Genomic DNA, 25865 nt, shown 5'->3' on the forward strand with positions numbered 1-25865 from the left:
CGAGGCCAGCCTTATAGCCTGTAGCGGCGAACGACTGTTTAAATCAAATTATATGAATTTTGCCCACGAATTAAATATGTAAATACATTACCCTCCCACTCTGGGGGACCGGGGATCGAACTCGGACGAAGGAGAAACCATCAGGCAATTTTCGAAGGGGTAGTCGCAGGTCCATACCGAACAGTTTTGGCACCCGAGGTAAACCTCACACCTTGTGCTTGATTTAACGTTAATTAGAAAAAAATTCTACCGATTCATTTTGGTATCCGGGCACATGCCCACCCTAGTTACACCGTTGATGGTCCATTCTTCATCACCCTGCTGCTCAATTATGAGCCTGGCCGAACCCACAATTGGGCAACTTACTCGTTAGTGCCCACAAAGCGGAGTAAAAAAGAACGAGTAGGAGTAAATTATGACATTTAAGTGCTATCAATAATAAATTCCTGAATCGCGAACATAAATAAGAAAACAATTTATGTTGCATCCTTTATTATTCAAATATGGCTACTTCGAGTTTATTTCATATTCTACATATCTTTAAATTAACCAAGTCTCTCATTAAATTAAGACTAATCTAATTTTCGGTTTTTAAATTAACATAATGACAACCAATCATATCGACGCCATTTTGGAAAATATAATACAATAGTGTTTGATAGAGTACGCTAGTGTTTGAACGGAAGTAACGCCCTCTCGTGATGAAGAGAGGAATCAACTTTTTAAAAGTTTGCACGTGTTCTTTGCGCGCTTGCGCTTTCTCCAATTTAGCACAACTAGTTGTACCGTACATTCGTTACGGAACTTCGTCATCAAATTCAGGATGTAGAGGAGTAACTCGATGGTTCTACATGTCTAGAATAGTTGAAAAGTCATTCAGGCATTTAGTTTGTCGACTCTTCGAATCTATGTAACTCGAGACAGCGATTCTGTATGTGAAAACAGTACAGCTGTATTTAATGAGACAATGTTCCAAAAATACAGGACAGAACGTTAGAAATGTTTTAAATTATCATTTTGGAAGGGAGAAAAGTATGTATATATATGATAAATCTAACTGCTCACAAATAAATTGAATATTACTTCCTACTAAGACGGAAATTATGAACAATTTTTATCGCGTCATAGATAAGTTATCTATGACGTTTTATTATGAGATGCTACGTCATATCAAATGAATTATTATTAACGTTCACAAATTAAATTAAAAATTACTTGAATTTGTAATTTTCCACGATTTGTTCCATTTAAAAATAAGAAACGATATATGACGTGTGTAAATTAATTTATTAATTTTTTTTTTTGCTACGCACAATACATATTAATTTCCCATATATGTTTATTTATCGAATAAATATAAAATCGCAAAATATTTACCAGCAGATTCTGTTTACTATGAAGACGTACAATCAAAAATATATATCACAAAATATTTGGTTTGTATCGAGATACAGCACACGCGTGCAATAGTCAAGGCTATAGAAACATGTGAAAGGAAGGAAATAAGGCAAAAACCCTTATTACCACATACAGAAAGAAGTGACTAATTCTAGAATAACGTAGCCAAATTCTGTTTACTCTTTTGCGATAGCAATAGTGTGCTCTTTGGTAAATTCTAAAGGTTCTGGCAGAGGAGCTTCGATTGTCAAGACTCCATCTTTGGATAATGCTGACTTTATCTGTTCTGGATCGGTTCCTTTTGGAAGAAGAAATTCCCTATTGTACTCTCGATAAACTGACTTGCTGTCTGTTTTCTCTTCGTGTTTCGCTTGAACCTGAAGGAAAAACAAAAGTTTTTCATAAATAAAAATTTCGTTGGAACTTAACACCTGTAAGGACTAAACACGCAGCTAACAAATTTAACAATATGAAAATCACTTTCATTAATCACATGCTGCCTACATTATAAAATTTCAAATAGGAGAGTTTAAAAGAAAAGTATGTGAATGAGATTCTTTCACGTATAAATAAGTAATGAGAGGAAAAAAAAGCAATGTTTAAAAGTTAAAATACCTACGAAATATATTATTTTTAGAATCGTGTTTTTTACTAGGAGAAGTTAGCATTTAGGTCACGACGTCGAGACATCTTTGCCAAAACTTCAACTTTTAAAACTTTCCTGAGTCATACTTTAGCATTGCAACTCCTGGCCTAATGATGTACAAGGGTGTTTCTTGGATTACATCGAGACAAAAACGAACAGGTTGATCCAAATCTCAAAAAACGAGTTCGTGAAATACGAGATTAATAGATTACACGCGCATATTTTAGGGTAAAGGTAAAGGAACTGAAGAACACGAAGAAAAGTTCTAATACGAAATGTTTACACTACAATTTTGTAGTTTATTCATCTTAAATTTTACTAAATTTTATTAAATTCTGTATTTATTATTATTATTATTTTAAATTTTATATAAAAGAAGTTATGAATAAAATCTTGAAATTTTCCCCTTTCTTAAAAAGGAAGCTAACTATCAATTTCATTCAAGGAAACTGCGTATCGATTTTCGTTTTTCCTCAACAAGATATATTAAACAACGGAAATTCTCGGAACGAATGAACATTAAAGAAATCATTCATCACGTGACAACGTCACTCCTTTACAACTGAAACTTGTTGTATTTTCTGGATTTAATGAGTATAGAAAATGAATAAATAAATAATAATAATAAAACGAAGCTACCCGAACGGAAACACATTCTTTTACTAATCTGCAGCAAAATCAAAATCATGCAGTAATTTATTTTGACGTATGAATAGGACAGATTGATTTTAACGTTAAAAAAAATTCCTAATTTTAAAGTATTAATGGCTTAAAGCGATGCACATTTATTTCCACCAAACAGATTTATAAACGAAACTTAAGATTTAATGATTAATTCATGAATTTTTTCTCACTGTGGTCTGCCATGCTGCTGACTGTGAAAAATTTATGAAGTTGCCCGGACAGCATTGGTTAGATTAAAATAAAAATTCTTCGCATTAGTTTCACTCGAGTAAATCAGAGCCAGACTACTGTAAAAATGATATCTGCATTTATTTTTTCCAATTAAACAATATAAAACACCATTAAAAATTTACTTATAAAGAGCAAAACAAAGTGAAAAAAAAATTCCAGAGAGAACACACAAAAAGATCAGGATATTATGACTAATTTAGTCAGGGTAATAATTTATGTAATCAAAAAGATCCTAGATTGAAGCTAGTTACACAAGTAAGATAAGTTTGCTTGTTTATTGCTCAATACATCTTGCCGAACTATCATTAATACCTCATCACGATCGCATTATGTCAGAAGACCTTGAAATAATAACAGGTGATGGCTGCATATATCCGTCATTATTACTATACTCTTTGTGTCATGGTCGAATCAACTAAGACCATTTACGAAACAGGACTTTAAAAAGTTTTTGTATAATAGAAAGAATTTGCATCAATAAATTACTCAGCTGATTTTTAAGAGCAGAATTACTAAGCTGCTTTAATTACAAGATCATTGTTGAAATTTCTTGTAAACAAGACTTGGCAATGTCACTTTATTACATTTTTTTAAAAAAAAGAAATCTAGATTTTGCCATGATCATTTTGATATTTAAGATTTTTAAAGCCTGGTAATTAAACAAAATTAAAAATTGTATCAATTTGTTGTTCTAAATATTTAACTTTCAGAGAATAATCTTGGCTTTTGTTTTCTATTTTAAATTCCCAAATGATATACAGTAACAGAGTTATTTCTTTTGTAGAGGCAACCAGGTCAAGATCAGATTCTTTTAATAGTGTTATTTAAACTATTTCAAACTCAGAATGTCCGAATTAGCAAGTAACCGGAACAAAAATTTGTAAATTATATATATAATAATAATTAATTTGTTCAAACTTAACTTACTTAAATATTAAAAAAGAGGTATAAAATTCAGAAAGGAACGAGTTACGCATCAAAGATGCAATTATTAAAAAAACATTTCTGGGGATTCATCCAATAACTTTGAATCAGAACAAGTTCATTGGCATTTATTCAAAAATTATATAAGTAACAATATATTTAAATTTAAACTATTTTAACTTAAGATGAAAACAGACTTAACTATTAGAAATGTGCACTTTGAGTTGAAGGAATAATTAAAGTCGACATTACCTAATATTGAAATTCTTGTATACAATAAATAAATACGAATAATCATAATTTGTTATGCATTATATAAAATTTATTTTAAAAATATTTTAATAAAGTATGCGCATCTCTCATATAAATATATTTTAAAAAAATAAAATGTAAGATTTATCATGGACATTAAAATTTATCCATGTAATAAAGAGATAATTAAAGAATACAGTAGAACAAAATAACTCAGAAAACAGAAACAAGAAAATGTTAAAGATTCAAATAAATAGTACAGTAAAGGCGTATCCAGTATTTATACATGTTCAATTATCATCAAATACATATTTTAATTATATTATTCAAAATTATATTAGAGCAATCAGTTAAAATGTTATATCAGCTTTAAATTTAAAAAAGTGTTCAAAATATAGTTCAGATAAGATTTCTTAGATTTTGATTAGAGAAAGTAATGAAAAATAATGAAAAAAGTCCATAATCCAAATATATATATTCAAAAAATTAAATACCAGGAAATTGTTCTTAATGATCGTATAATCTATGTGCAAAATTATAATGGATACAAATGGATACAACACCGAAATTTTCTATTTAATATCTGATAAATTTATAATTATTTCAGCTTAAACCCATTCAATTATTTTATTTGGCTAATATTCAATAAAAATATTAATCATAGAACACTCGCCTGTAGTCTGTTATCCACGGTCTTGACCATGATTTCTTCGGGTTGATATTCACTAACGTCAAAGCGAAGTTTTAATATTTTCCCACTTGTACTATCTTGAATAAGGGGCGAATTCATTCCGTCTAACCATGCGCGAACTTCTGATCTATGAGTTGTTTCGCCGCTCACAGATGACGACTGAGTGATGGTGGCTTCCTCTTGCTTTTGAGACTTTATACCAAAGAATTCGTGTTCACGACTTAACATTTGCGAACGGAAACGATTCATCTCGTCTTCCATCCTTCTCATCTCGTTATCAAATCTTTCTCGAATAGAACTAAATTCTTGATCCAAAACACTAAAATCTGTTTTTAGAATTGGTAATCTTCTCTCTGGGGCCATCCTGTTAGAAAAATAACTGAATATGTATATAGATTATGTATATACTAAAATAAATTTAATATAATAATTTAACAACTTCAAGTTTTTAACTCTAGGTTATCTTATCTTCATTAGGATTAGAAAAAGAAAGTTTATTGAACTGAATAAATTATAATAAAATAATCTGTAATAAAAACAATATTAAAACTGTTCTTAGTAAATAATTAAATGACAATATATAAAATATTTTAAAAATTTGGTTTAATTTTTGATAATTAAGATTTAAAAAAATCCAACAGTTGACTTAACAATCTAAATTATCATATCATATATATACTATGATAAGATAAAATATTTTATATCTTTTATAAGAATTTCAGTTATAATTTTGATAAGAAAATCATTGTTACACAGTTTTATACTAATATATGAATTATAATATTGACACAAATACATTAAAAACAATTGAAATAGTAGTTATACATGTTACAGTAGCTTTATCCAGTTTATGTCAAATTGTTGGGGCAATTATACAGTCTATAAAACTAATAATTTACTAACACTTATTTCTAAAAAAATATAGAAAGTTTTAGAAATGTAATGTGTATTTTAATAAAAACAAATATTTTCAGGCATTGTCATTATAACATTATTTATACAACTTAGTTTGACGATTGACAAGAAAAGAAATTTAGCCTTCGGTAGCTATAATTTTAACTAAACTTTCAATTCGTTACAATATATGTTTTTCTCTCTCTCTTACTTTTCATTTAATGAACCTTAATTGAAAATTTTATTAAATTTCTTCTAAATAATGCAGTTAGAATTTTACTCACAGATTATAAACATTCACAATAGTTAATATAAGTATTTTGTAACAAAAATGGAAGTATACGAATCGAAATTATTATTATTAGTACAGTAGAACTCCAATTATCTGAGGTAATGCAGACACATGCTACGTCAGATAGTAACGACAACCATAATCATTTTACATTAAAAATTAGGAATATAAAAGATTAATTGGTATATTACTTTTAAACTCTTTTTATACCTTATTGAAATTAATCATACATAACATTTTTTACATCATTTATTATACAGCTAATATACATACAATAGTTTAAGAATAGAAATGCGTATTATTGTAGTTCTATTTTAATACGAATGATTTCTCTCGCATTTACGTTAGACGACAAAAAGGTAACCAACAAATCCTTTTTTAATATGTGTTATTGTTTTAAACTTTCTTTTACAAATTACAGTATAAGAATAGTAGTGTATTCTAGTGGCCTGCAGTGACATTTGATGATAGGGAAGCTGTGTTTCCATAAAAATTATAAACAAATAGTGGAAATGACAAAAATAAACAGTTTATTTACTTTAATTCTAAAATAGATACATTGACACAAAACAAACATAAGAATTTGTTTACGAAAATAATCGCACAATATGAATTTATATTTTAAAAAATACAAGGGAAGTGGCGCTTCCACAGACTGCACACCACTGGTATATTCACTTACAAGTTTGCTTTGGATAATGCAGAACCTCAGGTAATGGGGGTTCTACTGCATAAACAAACACATTTTGAATGCAGGTAACACAAAAATGGTGATTTATATTATAACAGATAGAAACATACTGGCATTCAGATTACGTAATTGTTAAAATAGAGCAAAACAACAGGAATGCTTATTCATAGTATTTATATTATTTTATTTCATTTTATCATTTGGACTACGTCTTTGAATATGTCAAAATATGATAAATCATTTATTTTAGTAGCGTATATGAATAATTTATGTCAAAATTTAAAATGTGTTTAGATTTCTATGATTAGAAATTTGATCAATGGTTATCGTCAAAAATTTAAGAAAAATTTACAATATATTTTTTTTTTTACCAAACTGAACTCCTCCGTAATTTAAAATATAATTTTTTTTTTATAATAGATATCAAAGGTATCCTTATATTAATATAAAAAAATCAAAATATTTTGAACAATAAAATTCAAAATGTACTCTATTATAATTAGTGTTACAGTTCTATAATTTATAAAACTTCGTATAATATTTATTTAGGATAAAATTCTGTCTAGATTGCTTTTTCGGATTGTAAATCAACTTTTTAATTCATACACAGAACTATTATGTGTCAAATATTTTATTACACACTAATGGATTTTGTTATTCATCAATTTGATCAAATTTCATTTCAATAAAATGAAAACCATGACATAAATATAAATAAATGAACAATTCTGATATATATATATATATATATATATATATATATATATATAATTTATATAAATAAATAATACATAAATTGTTCACTTATTTAACTGCCACAAAGTTCTATTTGAAATATTTCAAAAATAAATAAACTTACAAATTCAATTGCAGAATTGCATTCGCAAAAGTCGAATTCTTCTATATTAAATTATACAAAATTATTAGTTGTTAGTGACAATAATACACTAGATTAAGCATTATTCTTAATTGAATTATGACAGTAGAATTATAAATTAAATGATTAATTTCACGGGAAAAATATAACTGTAACAATCATCTAATTCTTTTGTGCCATTCCGTGAAAATTAAAATTTCAAATCATTTTATAATTGGAAAAAGTAAAAATTTGCTAAATTTAACATTGAAAAAGTCAAAAAAAAAAAAAAAGCCTTTACTATTGAATCAGGAGAGTATTATATCAATCTAACAATAAGATATGTAGTAAAATAAGACAGATTAGTTACATTACTAATTATAATCAACGACCAGACACACAGACTCACCACCAACTTAAAAACACATTTAGAGTTAAGTTTGCGATGAATCTATGCATGAGGTCGTTTATAATTAAAACGAGAGCGAGTAACTTCTCTAAGTATAAAACTAAGCTCAGAATTGGTATTTATATCTCGAAAACATAGTTAATTAACATTAAAAGTTTCAAGTGTATGGATTAATAAACTTTGTTACAGATATAATTACTAATTGTAATGTGATATTAGAGTAGTAGACACAATTAGTTATAAATGTGTACGGTTAGAACGGGACGTACCTTGTTAGAAACGCTTTACGAGGGCTTTAATTCCGCAAATACGTGATAACACCGACACACCAAGCAACTCTTACTAACAAACTGCGAAAGCGCACGCGCAATTAGCATCGTTTGTCGTTATCTGATTGGTTGTTGGTTCAAACGCGTGTTAAAAATTTTTCGAAAACGTATTGTAACTTCATACACGATTTTCCCATAATTCATTTAATTTTTTAAAAAAAATTTTTAATAATTAAACTTTATTGGAAAATGTAAATTATTTTATAAATTGATATTTATGTTATTAATAGGATATTTTAAATTTATTTTATTTTTTAATTTTTGAGCGTTTCTGGTATCATTTTACTCGGCTTCTTCTCCAGGGTTAAAATATGTGGAAAATATGAGCAGACAGTTTATCGGCGATCGATTTAGAAATGTAGGACGTAGGGTGTAGCAAAGAGGACATTATTGATTGTCTGAATGTTGAGGTTAACGTTCCTCAGCATATCCAGTTCCCATAACAACCGCTGTCCAGTATTTAAGAAGGCAAATGTATCATACATTATAAAGTTTTCAGGCCTTCTAACGTTGAATTAGTATCATTTAAATTCAATTATTTGAATTAAAAATTCATCCTACAATCTATTTTTGAATTTTATAAAACTCATTCAAACACTTTTCCATTTATAAATCAAATTATCCCAAGTTAACACTATCATATATTACATTATTAAGCAACTTATAAATGTCACATTCTATAAATTTATATAATTTTCTTATTATGACATTAGTTTAAAACTGTATCTTTTTACACATATAATGACTTAAGTATCTTGTATTATGTTAATTAATTAATGACCAGAATTTAAACTATAGTATAATGAGTAAATTGGGTTAATAGAATTAGTAACATAAATAGAATCTCTAAATATAAATTCATTGGCATAGATAGGATTTTTTTTCTATAATAAGTCTATGGTACTCACTTTACATAGACTTAGTATAGTAAAATACATCAATGCCAATATATTTATATTTAGAAATTGTACAAATACAAGTAGTTCAAATAGGCAAAATACTTCTCCTGTATAGATTAGCTATGGTATAAATTCCTATTCTTAAATGGCAGGCTTGCATTTATTTACAAGTTTTGGCATATAAAGTATCTTTAAGTATGAAAATCATAAAATATTATAAGAAAATAAAGGTTTCTTAAGTATTCAGTTACTTCTATGTTCTAAAATTATTGAAAAAGCAAGATATTATTCTAGTCACATAGCATGTACTAAATCAATAGATATCTAATTTTCTAGCTAAGTAAGCAAACTCTTATCATTTCTCCATGGAGAGTGAAATATTTTATTAAATTAATATTCAAATTAGTTAGAAACATCACTAATTACAAAACAATAAAGTTGTCCCTTAGAAAAAAAGATTATGTGTACAGGATATTGTACACAATTGAATTCTGTTTAAAAAAACAAACATAATAATAATGTTAAGCTTATCATTAGAGGAAAAATTTCCAGGAAACATGAAAATTAATAAAATAAAAAAATAAGGATAAATTAATATATTATAATTACAATTTTTATTTATCAGGAGTTTATTTGTGGAAAAAATAAAATCAAAAATTAAAATAGTAATATATAAAAATAGCCAAAACTAATCAATAGCTCCTAAAGTTTATTTTATTGTGGATCTGTCTGACTTGTGAGTTAAAATCTTGAATTTAATATTAAATAATATGTTATAAAGAATACACACAGGGAAAAAATATTACAAATTATTTACAGATTCATTTTTTATTTTTGTTTTTTGCTTATAACTTGCAAAATATATTTAAAATTTTCTAAAAAGCCAGATACATTATGAATAATTCATTCTTATAACACTTTTTTGAGATTTCGACCAGATATTAAAATTTTATTATATATATATATAGATATAAAAATGCTAGCGTTAAAATTCTCATGATACTGATCTTAATCCCATCTGAAAGTTAAAAAAAATTTTAAAGATAAAATCTGGAAAAATATTTTTGGAATAGGAATTTGTAGTATATTGAAAATGTAATTAGGTTTGGTGAAATTGCTTCGATTCAGTATACGATATTTGAAAGACAAATTTAATAAAAACAAAAAAGTACAGTATTATATCTGTCAAATAATTTAATAAAACATTCTCACAAGCTTTTGAATGATGTGCAATATGAGTTTATGATTATTATTCTTGTAAGTCATGCATTTTACATCTATAACACGAGTGTAAGAAGCGAGATCCGTCGATGGGGATTTGTAAATCAATATACGATTTTTCATAATTTTGCTATGCAGATTTCAGAAATGTTATCCATTTTCCTTCCATTGCGTCAAGTTTTCTCACAATCAATGAAAGTAAAATAAAAAATAAAAAATAAAAAAATTCCCATATATCACAGTACACTAGCATATATTTATTTCCAGATATCGGGACGTGTAACAAAAGAAAGAAAAATACAATTAGAAATGCGAGATAGCAGTAAAACAAACTTTTAAGTTCAGCAGTTAACTTTGCCAATCTTAAAGAATATTGTGCTATCTTGGCTTTGAAAAACTTCGTGGATTTCTGTTCTTTCTCTCCTAACACGCTAACAATAGCCAGACATTTACATTTACATTCTCATTCGAATATCCCTGATACCTTCATTCCATTTCTTTTATATCTTAGGTGAAATCTTTCATCCTGCTCTTCATTCATTGCACCGAGACTACCGGGAAAATACTCTAGACGAAGATACAAGAAATGATTTTTTTAGCTTCATCTGGTATTCTATTTTTTTCAAATTCATACAGCATACGTTCCATAATATATGTTATAGCCAGGACGATTTTGTTTCCACGAAATTTATACACGTTTCTGGCCCATATCCGAATCATTTCTACAGTGTCTCGCTAATATTTCAACAAAAGCTAATTATGGAAATTTAGGAAATTGCAATGTAGTAAATTTACATAAGGCTATATGTTATCTGTGACTCATAATTGTGACTCAATCTCTCGGATAAGTGGTTCTAGAGCAAATCATCCGAGAAATAGCACAATAGAGAATAGATAAGAACTCTTATAGTTTAGTAAGTTACGATATTCTAAAAAAACTAACCAAACATTGTAGAGTAGAGTGGTTGAAACTAGTTTGAATTTGGTTTATATCGATGGTAAGAAAAGATTGCATGAGATTTTATTCTTTATTGCAGAAAGTGAAATGATTCGGAATATTTCTACCATTCTGCATACGAAAACAGGCATTATTTTCGTGTTCATCGTGAATTAACGAAAGAAACTATTTGTAGAAATCATGTAGGGCCATATAATTAGTACTACCATTAGCCGAATAGCTAAAACCACTGAACACGTGCCTTTCCAACGTACTGGTCACGTGGAGTCTTCCGGGTTTTCTTCATGTTTGTAATAAGACCATCTTCTCATAGAAAGTCCTCCCGGGAGGCATTGCCCACGAGTTGCGTTTCCACATACAAATAATCCAAGCAATAGAATTAATTTTATTTACGAAAGGCTATAAAATTGTTTTGTGAATCAATTTTTTATTTAATATATTCAATAATTAATCAGTTAACAAATCCAAATTATAATATATTCTTAAGCGATTTTTCTAATTACAAAACTCCAAGTACTTTAAATTAATTGACTTGGATAAAGCAGAACTTTAGTAATTTAAAGGTAAATTATAATAAATGAAAGTACCGTAGTTATTTATGTAAAAGCTCGGAAAAATAAATGTTTCTGAAAATTTTAATAAAGTTGTAATTTGAATAATGTGAAAGCTTATTCGTTATTTTAACTGTTTTGTTTATTTACGTCTGTAATAAATCAAACAATTTTAAACAGAAACTAGATATTACATTTTCTCGATCGCTTACGTGCATTAAATCTCGTAGCTGACATTAGGAAATTATGTAAATTAATATTTACGCGAAATAACTGTCATTATGGTAAGTATGCAATTTTCGATATTTAAAATTTGAAAAAAAATTAAATATATATTCTAAAACAAATTTTTATTTTCCAATTTTTTACTCTTTCCTCCATGTGGGCACTAAGAGCGCTTCCTCTCGTATCTATCGTGGGTGCTCACCCCAGTGACCGAGTGAATAGAACCACTGAACGCTTGTAGTTGATGACAGATTCACACCTCACCAACGAGCTGGTTAGGTGGAGTTTTCCGAGTTTTCTTCCCGTGTCTAACACTTAAATAGGTTCCCATAAAAATCCTACCGCGAGGCATTCGCATTTTGGCAGATCGTCCGTATAAATAACGTTGCCTTATGCCATCAATCCAATTTAATCCATACTCATCGTGAGTTTGGCCACGCCTACAATGGAGGCAACCGGTTGGCGAGAGATGGGGCCCGACTTCTTCGGGATGAACCACTCATTAAAACTTTCTGGAAAAACGGAACAGAAGAAAACGAGACAAAAGGCAGAAATAAAAGTTGTTGCAAATATGAAAGCTGGATTTCATCCGAAACTTTTTGACGAAGATTGTTCGATATTTCTTAATCTATATCAGTGGTTCCCAACCTTTTCTAGGATGCGGAACACTTACTTAAGTTAATATGAAATACATAAGCTTGTCATCAGTTATTTTATTAGAATTGAGCAGTTATAATTCAAAATCTCCACTCATATTATTAACGCCAATTCTAAGACAGGAAAAATATACCCAAATAACTTTAATGGGAAACTTGTGCCTGATGTTTTTTACATATTTCATTCAGTTTTTATAATTGCCTTTATCTTATTCGAAACAGTAGTACACTCCATAAGTACGAGTCGTACAGTACATATATATATTTAAGTTTATGAAAATTTTATGATTTTAATTTTTTGATATTCGGCGGCTCGAATACAATTGTACACTTTCCGATTTGCGACTAAATCTGCGGAACACTTGGGAGATGCTTACGGAACACCGGTTGGGAACCACTGATCTATATATATAATCGAGACGAATTGATGATAATAATAATAATAATAATAATAATAATCAGTGCAGAGCCCAAACGGTTAGGAGTTGAAAAGTTGAAATTTGGTACACAGTTAGGGTACGTCACGAGAACGCACGCTAAGAAGTGATTTTTCGAAATTCCTCCTCATGGGGGAGAGGGTCAGGATTAAGGCTTAACACTTTCATCAACAATGGAAGTGTTAAGTAACAATGGAATTGTTAAGAGAAAGAGACGTGCAAGACGCAGATGCAGTTTTTTTCGTTTTTGCGGGAAATCGAACATATTTTTAGACCCATCTAAAAATTCTCTAATTAGTCTGGAAACAGGGGATCTCAATTCTTGCATTCTGTGAAAACGGGTAAGGTTAACTATAATGTAATAATCTTAATCTTCACTATCATTAATTTTCGGGCCCACCTTCTAGTATTGTATAAAAGATTGATAATATTTAACATTGACTTGTATGATATCGTCCTCTAAGTCCCAAAGTCCTTCACTATTCTTTTAAATTGTTCAAATGTCCAACAGGAACCAGGTTAACGTTCGGTTCCTATCTCGCGTAACACGAAAGAAATTATAAGAGCATAGTACCATGTTGATTTATACAATTGGGTGAACCATCGTATTCCTCAGTGAGATAAGGATTTAGTGAAGTATGTGGGGAAATGTAGGCGTGCTATGCACGGAATTCTGTGAAAAATGTAAAACATTCAGAGCAAAGAATCGTTTCGTCTTTTCTACAAGATTGAAGAAGAAAAATTTCGATGTGTTATGATTATTGTGGGCAATGTTCATTTCACAAAACTGCTGAAATATGTGAGGTTCCGGGCCGAGTCCGAACCTGTTGTTAATCGCGATAAAAATATATTTTAAAGCAAGAAGAAAACTGTATAAAATAAACGCGGCACAAAGCGACGTGAATATAAGCAATGTGAGTCCCGAGTGCGACTGTGACACATGTTAGATAATAGATGAATATCAGTCCTGAGAGTTCGAACTTTGACTCTGATACTCGTATAAAAATCCAGCAACGAGTTGCTCAACTTTCCCAGCGACATTTAAGGGTGCCATCCGTTATCATATTTTATTTTAAAACTTTTTATATTTTTAACTATTATAAAATGGCAAAAAGCTTAATTTTGAGGGTAGAGATGGGTTTTATAAGAAATTGTAAATGCTAATAACGAATAAAATCGTCATTAAGTCCGACCCTACTAGAGAAATTCACGATCCCCATTATCTACCCACCCCCTCGAGCTTTTAACCATCAAAATTTAATAGCATCAATTCCTCTAATAAACAAACCTCTCTACAAAATTTCAGAAATTGTCGACAAAAAGCACAGGAGTTATTAAGTTTCAAACAAGGTGAACAAAATCGAGCGTGCTCCATACAAACACACTAACATCCATACAGAGAAAACCTCGAAATTTTTGCATTTCTCGACGTTCCAAGGTGTTCTGAGCCCAAAAATGTTAAAATTTGGGGGGGGGAGTAAAAGTGTTTTGACCGATTGCCACACTTCCTTCCCTGTTATATATAACTGCCGGGAAAATAAAAATGATAGAAATTAAACTGAATCAGGAAACTGGTAAAGTTAACGAAAGATAAACATCGCTTGTAGTAGTTAAAATTGCAAAATGTCGTAACGAGAACCATAAAAATCTGAAATACGAGTGCAGGTTTCGAAGTTCTATTCTCTCAGAACCCCGGGCTGCCAAGGAAACATCGAAGAGACACCTGCGACGAAAAGCTTTGGACATTTCCTACTTTACGATCCTCTCGACTGAGAAGGAGCATCTTCCCGACGACTTTGTAACCCTCCAGTTTACAACCTTTAATAAACGAGTTATTATTGTAACGGTGCCTGAGTCAGTGTGTGTGTCCACCACCATCCACATACAGTCATAAACCTCTCGTACATACTTTAAATCAAATGCCTGACCTGCACTTGCTTTTAACCAGGGAGGTGATAATGAAATTCGTGTTTTTTTAATTTTTACTAAATATTTTTCATCATACGGAAAAGGTACTAAGGAGGCCTTTTTTTCCATATCTACCATGTGTTCGGCCAAGTTCGCAACAAGAACAATCAGATGGTAAGGGACGAGAATCAACATATCCGAGACAAACCATCCATGTAAAATTGCTCGGAAGTTGTCCGCAAGGATTCGATCCCAGATCCCTCAGCAAGGATTGAATGATGTCTTAACCATTTCGGCCATACAAACATTGTTAATTGTTTAAATGTTACGATCATATCGTGGCATTTACTGCGATCCCAACCGTAGAGAATATTTTACAGAACTGTGGCTGTTTTGGTACCTTCGAACTCTACTCGTTTACTTGTGTGCAACTCATCTTACTGTACCTCCATACACCAACGGATGTCGATTGGATTTGTCAAAAATCGGACAACACTACAACGCTCTTCGTGCTCTGCTGGAGAGGCGCCGCCACTTTATCGGTCCGTTGTCTTATGCTCTCGGGCATCAACAGTGTTGCCAGTCGCAGTTACTGTTGCCTCTGAGTTGGAAGTGTCGTTTGTCAAAATTACTATGCCATTGTTCCTCCTTCCGACTTTTAATGGCACTTTTCCGGTTTTTTATTGAACGCGCTGCCTCTGAATAGACCTATTGTTTGCACATATGAAAATATTAACCACTCTAACTGTATGATTGATCAATTTCTCTATAATTAAGAATGTTTACAATTGTTTACGAATTAAATATATGCCGTACACAACAAGTTCATGCTATTCAAAGTAACCTCTTTGCTTACGACTTTATTTCAAAATAAATTTTTATTTTATTGTTCAAAACTATCGCTCACAGCGAAGTATATCGAACTCAATAGTAGACTTTATTACAACCATCTTATAACCATGAAGTAGCTTACATACGAGCATTTTCTGCATAGCTATTTGGTTCGGGATGACTCTTGAATGCAAACTTGGCGAAGGAAAGCAATATTTAAACATATCGACAATATTTACATAAAAGCAAAGAAAAACCTAAAGTCCAAACGGAAGAAATATGAAGGCATTTCATTTTAACTATTGCCTAGAAATTGATATTCCTCGCCGGCTTGATTATGATTTGCTGCACTAGAGAGGAAGATCTCCGAATTGCGATTATCGAGATTTTTATACTGACGGGCGGCCATTTATATTCCAAAAGTTCTAGCAATCACTGTCATAGACTTTCACGGCATGGACATACATAGACTGAATATATTGGTTCCTTTCAACTTTCATTTGATTCCTTTACAATGAACTTTCATGCTGAAGTAGCTGATAATCGGTTCCTATTACCAACATCATGATGATTTCGTTATTTTTATTAACTCCTTTCCGCTCTGTGGGCACTAAGAGAGCCTTTTCTTTAGCAAGCCCATAATGGGTGGTGAGGAACGGGGCCCGACATATACGGATGGACCACCCCGAAATATTCCTAGAAATGTTTTGATCTGTCCGGATTCGATCCCGATCTCCCGCAGCGGTAGACCGCCAGACCACCAGATATGAAAATGAATTATATTCAGGATAATATGAAATCGAAAAATGATTAGATTGGATTGGATTCATAGAATAAAGCATTGCAACACTTGGGCGATCTGTCGAAAGGGGTGGATCCTGGAAGGATTTTCTATGGGAAACTGGCTCCTATTTACGTGTTAAAAATAAAACAGAGGTTTTTAGTTTTCGTAAAAGAACAGAAATTATAGATTTGAATATACTACAACGAATTTAATTAGTTTAATCGATGTAACTTCGTATAGTAACTCAATTCGGGGTAGCGACAAATGCAATAATGCCTAATTTTGCCACAGAGTGGCGTTACTAGAGAAACGCAATCAATCTGGGAATTTGTTTAAAATCGATTAAAATATTAAAATATATCAAAATAGAAAATTTACGTCAGATATTTGATTTCCCAATTGGAATTGCAGATAAATTTTAATTTATTCAAAACGTTATTTGATAAAGGAAATTCTTGATAAATTGAATAATTTCGATGAATTATCAAAAGAAAAATAAATAATCACAACCAACAATTACATTTGTAGTTAATTAGAGACTAAGAGATGAGATGGGGGATGGAATAGATTCAAATGCTGAGATCCCCCTGTCAAAAGCTATAAAAATACATTAGAAAATCAATAGGAGAAATAAAAATACGACTTTTTTCCATTTATTTAAATAGACTTTAATTCATATCACTTTTTATCATGTAATCACATACAAAAATTAATTTTTAGGGCTTCTCTGCTCGTAGAGTCAGTGGAAAATTATCCAATAGGGCGTCGTGGAGCCTCAAAAATTACGTAGGATAAATTTAGTGAACGTTTAAAACATGTATACAGTATTATAAAGATAAAAATTGTTAATATTTAAAGATTTTATTGTCTTTTTAATGTAAAAAAACACTTACATAAAAAACCTTATAACAAAATTGCGCCTAGGGCCTCAAAGGAACATAACGCTACTGCCTAGAATTCAAATGAAATCGCCATGTTGAATCCGTGCCTATTGTTAATATGATCATATTCTTAGAATGTTAACATCCTTTTAGCATTAATTACTTGTTTCTGTGGGAGGAGGGTCCAAAAAGGAGTCTTTTGTTCGAGCTAGTGTGTTCAACCAGGCCCACAATGAGGCAGAGGGGTGGTGAGAGACAGTCCTCCGATAGACTCCTGGAGTTTTATATATATAATATGAAAATAGAAATTAAATTTTCTTTGGATAAGACGATGGAAACCTTAAATATTCTATTGATTCGACTTATATACAGTATATTTACCTGTTCAAAACTGAAACTTGCAAACCGGAATAAATATTCGGTACCGTGCGAGTCCGGTTTACACAGGTTTTACTGTATTTATTTATATCTTCTCAATATTAGCCTATAATAATAAATTAAAATAAAAATAAGTTTATACAGTAAAACCTGCTTAAACCGGAATCGTAGGTATACTAAATATTTTTTCGGTTTGGCAGGTTTCCATTTTGGACAGGATTTAACTGTAAATATTTTCAGAAAATGTATTCATAATATAAAAAACGAACGTCTCTTATTATATTTAATTTGTTTTTTTTAAATATAATTAAAAATATACATAATTATAAAGATTGATAGGCTGAAAATGTGTTTTAAAATAAAAATTTATATAATACGAAGTACTATTTATATTTTTGCATGTAGTTTACATAATCAATAAAGTTTAAGTTTAAAGCTTAAGGTTTATAGTCTGTTATTAATATAAGAAAATTAATAATTTATTATTTGACATAATAACAAATAAAAATAATTTATATTTAAATAACACTTAAATAAATATACAATTAAAATAACAAACAAGATTGAAAGAATTAAACAGGGGCGTATCTAGGGGAGTGTTTATTGTGTTTCACCACCCCCTCGATACCAAAGTACTCAATTTTGTTATTTTAAGTGTGTCTATAGGGGTGCTTATGGCGCATTTTATATCTTATCTATTCCTTCTTATGGAAGCACAGATTATAAATTATACTGTAATTTGCATAATTATTAATCAATTTATCCATTTTCTGTCTTGTAGCTAACAATTTTAAAAAGTAGTGAAAAATAATTGGGTAACATTCTCGAACAAAAGACATGGTAAATGCTTCGATACCCCGAATCTGCCTTGAGCGGCACGCATATTCTCAAAGTCCTAGATACACGACTGCAATTAAATATGTTTTTTTTTTTTCAATTGTGGACAATTAAACACAAAATGAAAACAATTGAAGATAAGTATAAGATAAACACTTCAATTAAACACAAGCTTGAAGATATTACACACATCCATACTTCCATTGTTATACGATAGTTCCGAATTTTGTACATTATAAAAAAATAATCTATAATACTTCGGTGTGATAAATCTACGTAACAATTAGTGTTTTTTTTTTAATCTCAAAGTATCTATATTTAAGTATATTGTCATAGCTTTAAGTACACTAATGATATTTAAATATATATTAAGTAAATATTTACCAATGAAATTTGTCGAAGAACATTTTAAATCACAAAATTTTCTTTAAATCCTTTAAGAAACTAACAACTGAAGTTCAGTCGACGTATAAACTTTTGAGTAAGCAAAATATATGATAAAGTAGCAAATATTTTGTAATTAAGATGAATCGACATTATTGTCTCTAACTATGGGCGTCTGCAGAAAATTTTCCAAGCTTGGAGACAAATAATTACATCAAATTTTCATTTAATATCTTTCGGGGGAGTTTTTCATAAGTAGATTATACAATACAGTATCATACGAAAGCGTCACATGGTCGAGGGTGTAACGTTACGATTATAATTTGTAGATTTTACTCGATCCCAAAGGGGGCAAGCGCACTTTTTTCTCCCTCTACGGACCCCTCTGCCTATGATTTAAAGTAGTTTTGCTAAATTCTTCTTTCAGATTTTTCGTATTATATGTGACGATGCCCCAAAAGTCGTTACGTATTGATCTTCAACTAAGAAAACAATTGGGAAATATTCACTAGAAATAATACTTATGCAGATAAATATCCGTCGACTCATTGTAATTTGAACAAAAAAAAAAGGGGCACTTGAATTTATTTCTTAATAATTAATGTCACTAATATTAATAAAAATTTAGCTTTGCTTAATTTTTATATTTTAAAAATAGTTTATTTGATTTAATGAAATTAATCTGATCATTAAATAATATATTTAATATCAGTTTTAACTTTGTATTCGTCATTGTAATGATTCACAATATTCTAAAATAGTATGAATAATGATAAAAATTGTTTTAAAAACATTTAAAAAATACAAATTATGTACGGATTTCTAAAATATAATTGGAAAAAAAATCTAGAAACGAGTTGTGTAACTTTTCCAGAAAAAAGTTAAAATTGTGTGTGGCGCCATCTGATACGAGATTTTGATTTTAAAAAATTTTATATTATTAATTATTTTAAAATGGCAAAAAAGCTTAATTTTTGAGGTAGAGATGATATATATATATATATATATACAGTACTCGAGATATGACACGTGACCTCTCCCTCTCACTTTGACCTTTAACAACCAAAATTTAATAGCATCAATGCCCCTAATTTCAGAAATTTTCGACAAAAAGCACAGGAATTATTTTAAGCTACAAAGTGGGAGAACAAACTTGCCCCCCCCATAAGGACACACAAAAAAATTCTCCGATTTTTTTTAGCATTTCTTCACCCGAGTCGAAAAATTTTTAAATCTTAGAAGGGGGTCTTTTTTAACCGATTGCCATACTTTCCCTTTATTATATATAACAGCCGGGAAAGCAATAATATAAAATATAAATAGATTTTTCTTGTTATATACTTTCTACAAGATTCTGACACCAGAAAGATTTTTAAAACTAATTTTATATAGTTTTAAGAAAGAAGAAGCTTTGCAATCGATTCAGCTTGTGTTTGTGTTACTCTGGTATGAAAAGAATAAATTAAGAAAACTACTAATTACTCTGTGTTTGTCTTCAAATTAAATATATCTTAAAATAAAGTTTGGTCTTATTACACAAAACCTTTCTCTGATTTTCTTCTGTAGAGTTAAAGAAAAAGTTCAGTATAGCACAATGGAGTGTCTCTTCGTAAGCAATGGGAACGATCTGTATAAATATCGGGGGAGGACTTTCTATCCCTATTTAGGTGTTATAATAGTGGAGAAAACACGAAAATTCCAGCCCGTTGGCGAGGCGCGAACCTGCAACCAACTACTAGTGTTCACTGGTAGTCGGTGTTTGTATCTGTAGCTGATAGTTGCGACCAGCCAGCATTTTGCAAGAACAATTTGCCGGATATAAAAATGGCCGAGTGAAGCTATTAGGATGTTTTTTCTGAGTTTAAATCACAATATTATGATTAACAATTTTAAATTAATGATATATTGATCCAAGCTAAAAATATCATCGAAAATGATACGAACAAATTTACTAACAAGGAGACAGCATTACGTTGAGGTTATAGTACAGTACATCCCCAACTAGGGATGGAGAGTCGGAGTCGGGAGTCGAAGAGTCGAATCTTTTCGTGGGAGTCGGGTGTAGGAGTCGATTTTAAAACGCCGACTCGATAGTCAGGAGTCATGTATTTTCCCGCCGACTCTCCCTGTGACAAGTGCCAAGCTGTAAGGCGCAATACTCAAAATGAAAGGAAAAAATTAAGGTTGGAAATTGCAAATCACTTAAAACCTATAGAATTTCTACCATTTTTAGAGTTTCCGGTTGCCGGTGGGGGCGCACCGGTTTCATAATTGTGAGGTTTGTGTTTCAAATCTCGATGATCAATTTTTCCCTAAAACTATAATTTCACTTTATTCTTGCTACTTTTAAATTTATTATATTGTCAGAGAGAAAAACTAACAGGGAGAGAACAATAAACAGGGTAATAAAACAATAAAATGTATATGTTTCAAGTAATAAGTCAATGTCGAAAGCAATTAACGAATGCTACCTAACAGTATTTACTTAAAAAACAAGACATTTTTTATATATTCGTGTATAGTTCGTTCTTATTTTGTCAACAAAGTCATTGTTTAACTTAGATGTGCGTATAATTGCATCTTTGTTGGCTAAAGAACGAAAAGATGGCTTCGATGCGTCGTGCATCTTTTCGTTCAATAGCACAGAAATGTGTTCTGCAGAAGAATCACTGCACGACAATATTACAAAATTTACAAAATTTTAAGAAAATTCTTAAAAAGACAATGTCTTTTCACTTGTCCTTTCACACGCACATGAAAGACAATTTTTGTATTGTCTTTTTAAGAATTTTCTTAAAATTTTGTAAATTTATAAATAAATGTTAGTATGAATTTCAGTCCCACACGTACCGACCGGTACATGAATATTCGAAAATAATTTTTAAATAAATATAATAAATTTAAAAATACAAAAAGAGAGTGTGCGCCCGCCAGTGGCCGAGCGGTTGTGTCGCTAAACACTAGAAGTTCGGTCGCGGGTTCGGGCCGCTCTCGGACGTGCTGGTCACGTGGAGTTTTCCTGGTTTTCTCCGCGTTTGTAACACCTGAATAGGGGCCAGTTTTCCTAAAAATACCTCCCGGAAGGCATTCTTCACCGCGCTCCAGAGAAGGCAACGGGGAACCACTTTGGATGTAACTTCTCCAGGATACACCTTGGCGCGTTATTAATCACCTATTAACCTGCGCCAAGTGCTCGCCGATGTCTGGATGTTCGGATATGGCACGCTGTGAGAGGAAAAAAAAGGGTAGTGACGTCAAATTCATGTAACATCCGCAGCCATTAACGTAATGATTCATTTCTACTTTAAGCGCATTTAACAAAACAGCTTAGTTTTAAGCGCCATTTGCTTATTTTGTACTTTATATTTATTAATTGGCTGCGCATTATTTTAAATCGCAATATATTTTTTTCAAATTGAAGCCATTTACTATTACAGTCTTCATTACTAGTGATCAGACTGACATTGACTGCTAATTGGCAGGTTCAGAAGAATGAGACCTCGTGGGTTATCTCTCATAGTTTTCGGCTTTAATGGAGCATTTTTCAGCAGAATAATGCCAATCCACACACACTTCGAATTTTTCGCTTCCTATTAAATTTGGCCATCTCGATCTTCAGATTTGTTACCTCCAAAACACATTTGGGACACGTTGGAATGGCAATTTCAGTCATCAGGTGTGTATAATCTAGAGAATCTTCGGGAAAATCTAATAGAAGACAGCATAAGATATGTTATGACTCTTTACTACACCACTCTGTATAGGAGCAAGAGGGGTGCTAGAAGGAACTAACTACAGCACTAAATTGTATAGTTATTCTTAACCACTCGGGCATTGGTGGGATTGAATAGTTTTTGAAGTAATAAACTTCAGATTTTTTGGTATGCTTCAATTGTTGTCAACGTTGATTGCAAACTTGCCAAACATTATTTTGTTGTCAAATATAAAAATTAATTTTATACAATATTCTTTTACACGATATACTCGATTATATTAAGTAGAAAATTTATGTTTCAATTTTTCAAAAAATAAATAAAAAGAAATATATAATTTAATATAAAATAAATAATATTTTATTCTTCGTACGTTATATTTCTCTCCAGTAGAGAGAAAATATCAATATTTTGTTTTCAAGTTAATAAAAAACAAAAAAAAAAATATTATTCCAATATAAATGGGATTTATCAGTTGATATTCTTATATATTTTATATACAAAATTTACATTTTATTTTACATAAAAAATATAAAATAATATCAAGTGGCAGATTCGAAATACAAAAAAATTCGTTTTTTTTCTGTATGCATGGATATTAGTACGTGTGTGGGGGACACGATTCTGTTCACCCTCTTTGAAACTTAATAACTCCTGTACGTTTTGTCGAAAGTTTCTGAAATTTCGAGGACAGTTTTGTGTTTTAGGGGAATTGACGCTATTAAATTTTGGTGGTTAAAGGTCAAAGGGATAGGGAGATAGAGAGAGTCACGTGTCATATCTCGAGTGGGATCGGACTTAACAAAGATTTTACTCGTTATCAGCAGTTACAATTGTTTTTAAAATAAAACTCATGTTTACCTTTAAAATTAAGCATTTTTCAATTTAATAATTATTAATAATATAAAGTTTTTAAAATAAAATCTCATAACAATAGTGCACACAAAATTTTAACTCTTGCCGGATTTTGTTGGATTTTATCATCGTCATCATTACACATTTTTAATTTGCATGTGCTGAGAAATAAGTGACTATACATCGCAAGAAAGGATAAAACTCTGCTTCTGTACGTGTTGATATAAGATGAAGTAAGAGTTCCACCAAAAGCATCCTGATAAAAAAGAAGAAAATGAGCAATTTGTCACAGAATCCATTCTCGTAGATCACTTCTCATTATCTGTGGATATGCGGGAACAGTCATTGTGTTACTTGTACAAAACACTATCAGTTGTGTTTAAACGCTCCAGTAATTTCCCGACAAATTGCTGACAGTTTTTCTTTATCAGTTAGGTTAGGTGAAGCATCTCTCACGCTTCATTCTGACTCTAGCCCAATACATGCAATAACAATCTTTTCACTGTGCAGTCATTCATTACTTTATATACCGCAAATTAGTGATATTTTTCAATATAATATCTTCTGTGAGGACTGATTTTTTGGACACTATAGTTGGGGCTATTAATTAATTATCGTGTGCAGTTTGACGAGGCAATGTGTCACAACAAGGAAGGAGGGGAAGGGTTAAAAGTGGCCCAAAAATTGTATACGCTGAAATGTTTTATGATGTCATATAGAGGTAAATTAACTTGCACAGTCGAACCTCCCAAAACGGTTATTTTTTAAACGGCGAATACCTATTTAGGAATGTTTGTTTTTGAAATGCATACATTACATAACATTAATTATTACTTAACACTATGTATAGGTTGGTGGAAAGTAACTAGGCATAGATAAATCTCTATAATTTTTGTAATATTAATATTAATCAAAGTTATGTGTGCATAGGCTCCTCCAATCAATTAAATTCTTGCATCAGTGGTATGGGCAACGATCGAGAGAGGCTGCAGGCGCAGTAGTAAAAAAGATAAAAGACCGCTTATCTGTTCAAGAGCGAGCGCTGATTGCTGCGAGCTACGAGCTGCGAGCTACGAAATCAGTGGTTGCTGTTCAGAAATGGAGGCGTACGGTAAAAGGACGTCATGCTCCACAATCCGTCTAGAAACAATCAAGAATTATCATTTGAAGCTAAAAGTGACCACATGCTCAGTTGAATAGCACAAAGAAGTGGCCTTCCATCCATATCACGACTCCCAGTCGTTTCAGAATGGTCGTGTTGGTGAATGGTACCGATGCCTACATTAAATTTTAAAATATGTATCCGTATTTCAATTTAAAATGATATGTGTCAAATAATTTTCATAACCATTACATTAGAAATATAAAAATTATATTGATTTCTAAATAACTAGTTACTTTCCACCCACTTTTACTTCACTTCTACGTAATGCTAAAGCATTTTATTTAATTAGAACAGATAAGGCTATGTCATTTATTACAGTCTAACCTCCGAACAACGACCACTAACAGAAACATAAAAATGGCCGTCGTTCGTAGGTTCCCTACGCATTTCAAAAGAAGCGTTTCTTAAAATAAATGACCGCCATTTGCAGGTGGCCGTTATTGGAAGTTCGAATGTAAAAGCTTATATTGATTTTTATTTCGTGTAATGGATTATAACTGTTTTTTCCCATATATCGTAAATATAAAACAGGCCTCTCACTTTTACGACCGTCTTTGAGACAGTTGTCGTAAATCGAAGTCTAATTTTTCACGGGTTTAGTATCATAAATTAAGAATCTTTCCGGATATAAACTATATAATATCACTTAGAGATGGCAACAGAAATATGACATTCCATATAATCATAACAGAAAATTTATACCGGTCGTAAAAACGAGGTTCTATTCCGCAGTACGATTATGATTTATGTGACTTACCTCGTGCGATTTTTTAAAACAATTTCTCCATATAATATAAGTAATAACAGCAAATAAACCTTATTAAATGCGAGAAAAATTAAGATAATTGGGCTGTTATTTTCAAACTGTAGACCCCGTGCATTTCC

The 25865-nt window shown here is 30.8% G+C and overlaps 1 protein-coding gene across 4 annotated transcripts in view; it reads right to left on the reverse strand.

The window, feature by feature from the left end:
* Window positions 1-1268: 1268 nt before the first annotated feature.
* Window positions 1269-25865, reverse strand: part of LOC136988223 (heat shock protein beta-1-like) — a 165718-nt gene continuing 141121 nt past the window's right edge. The window contains exons 1-4 of one of the 4 annotated variants that reach the window (XM_067286085.1): window positions 8238-8347; window positions 7563-7603; window positions 4809-5190; window positions 1269-1775 (exon numbers count right to left, since the gene is read on the reverse strand). In XM_067286085.1, the coding sequence (XP_067142186.1) occupies window positions 1575-1775; window positions 4809-5189 (582 nt within the window). In that variant the 5' untranslated portion in view covers window position 5190; window positions 7563-7603; window positions 8238-8347 and the 3' untranslated portion in view covers window positions 1269-1574. Of the gene's footprint in view, window positions 1776-4808; window positions 5206-7562; window positions 7604-8237; window positions 8389-25865 lie in introns of those variants that run through there. The other 3 variants (XM_067286089.1, XM_067286080.1, XM_067286092.1) reach the window with 3 other exon arrangements.

This window comes from Centruroides vittatus, unplaced genomic scaffold (genome assembly GCF_030686945.1).
Source record: "Centruroides vittatus isolate TY-2023 unplaced genomic scaffold, ASM3068694v2 contig_1246, whole genome shotgun sequence".
NCBI lineage: Eukaryota > Metazoa > Arthropoda > Arachnida > Scorpiones > Buthidae > Centruroides > Centruroides vittatus.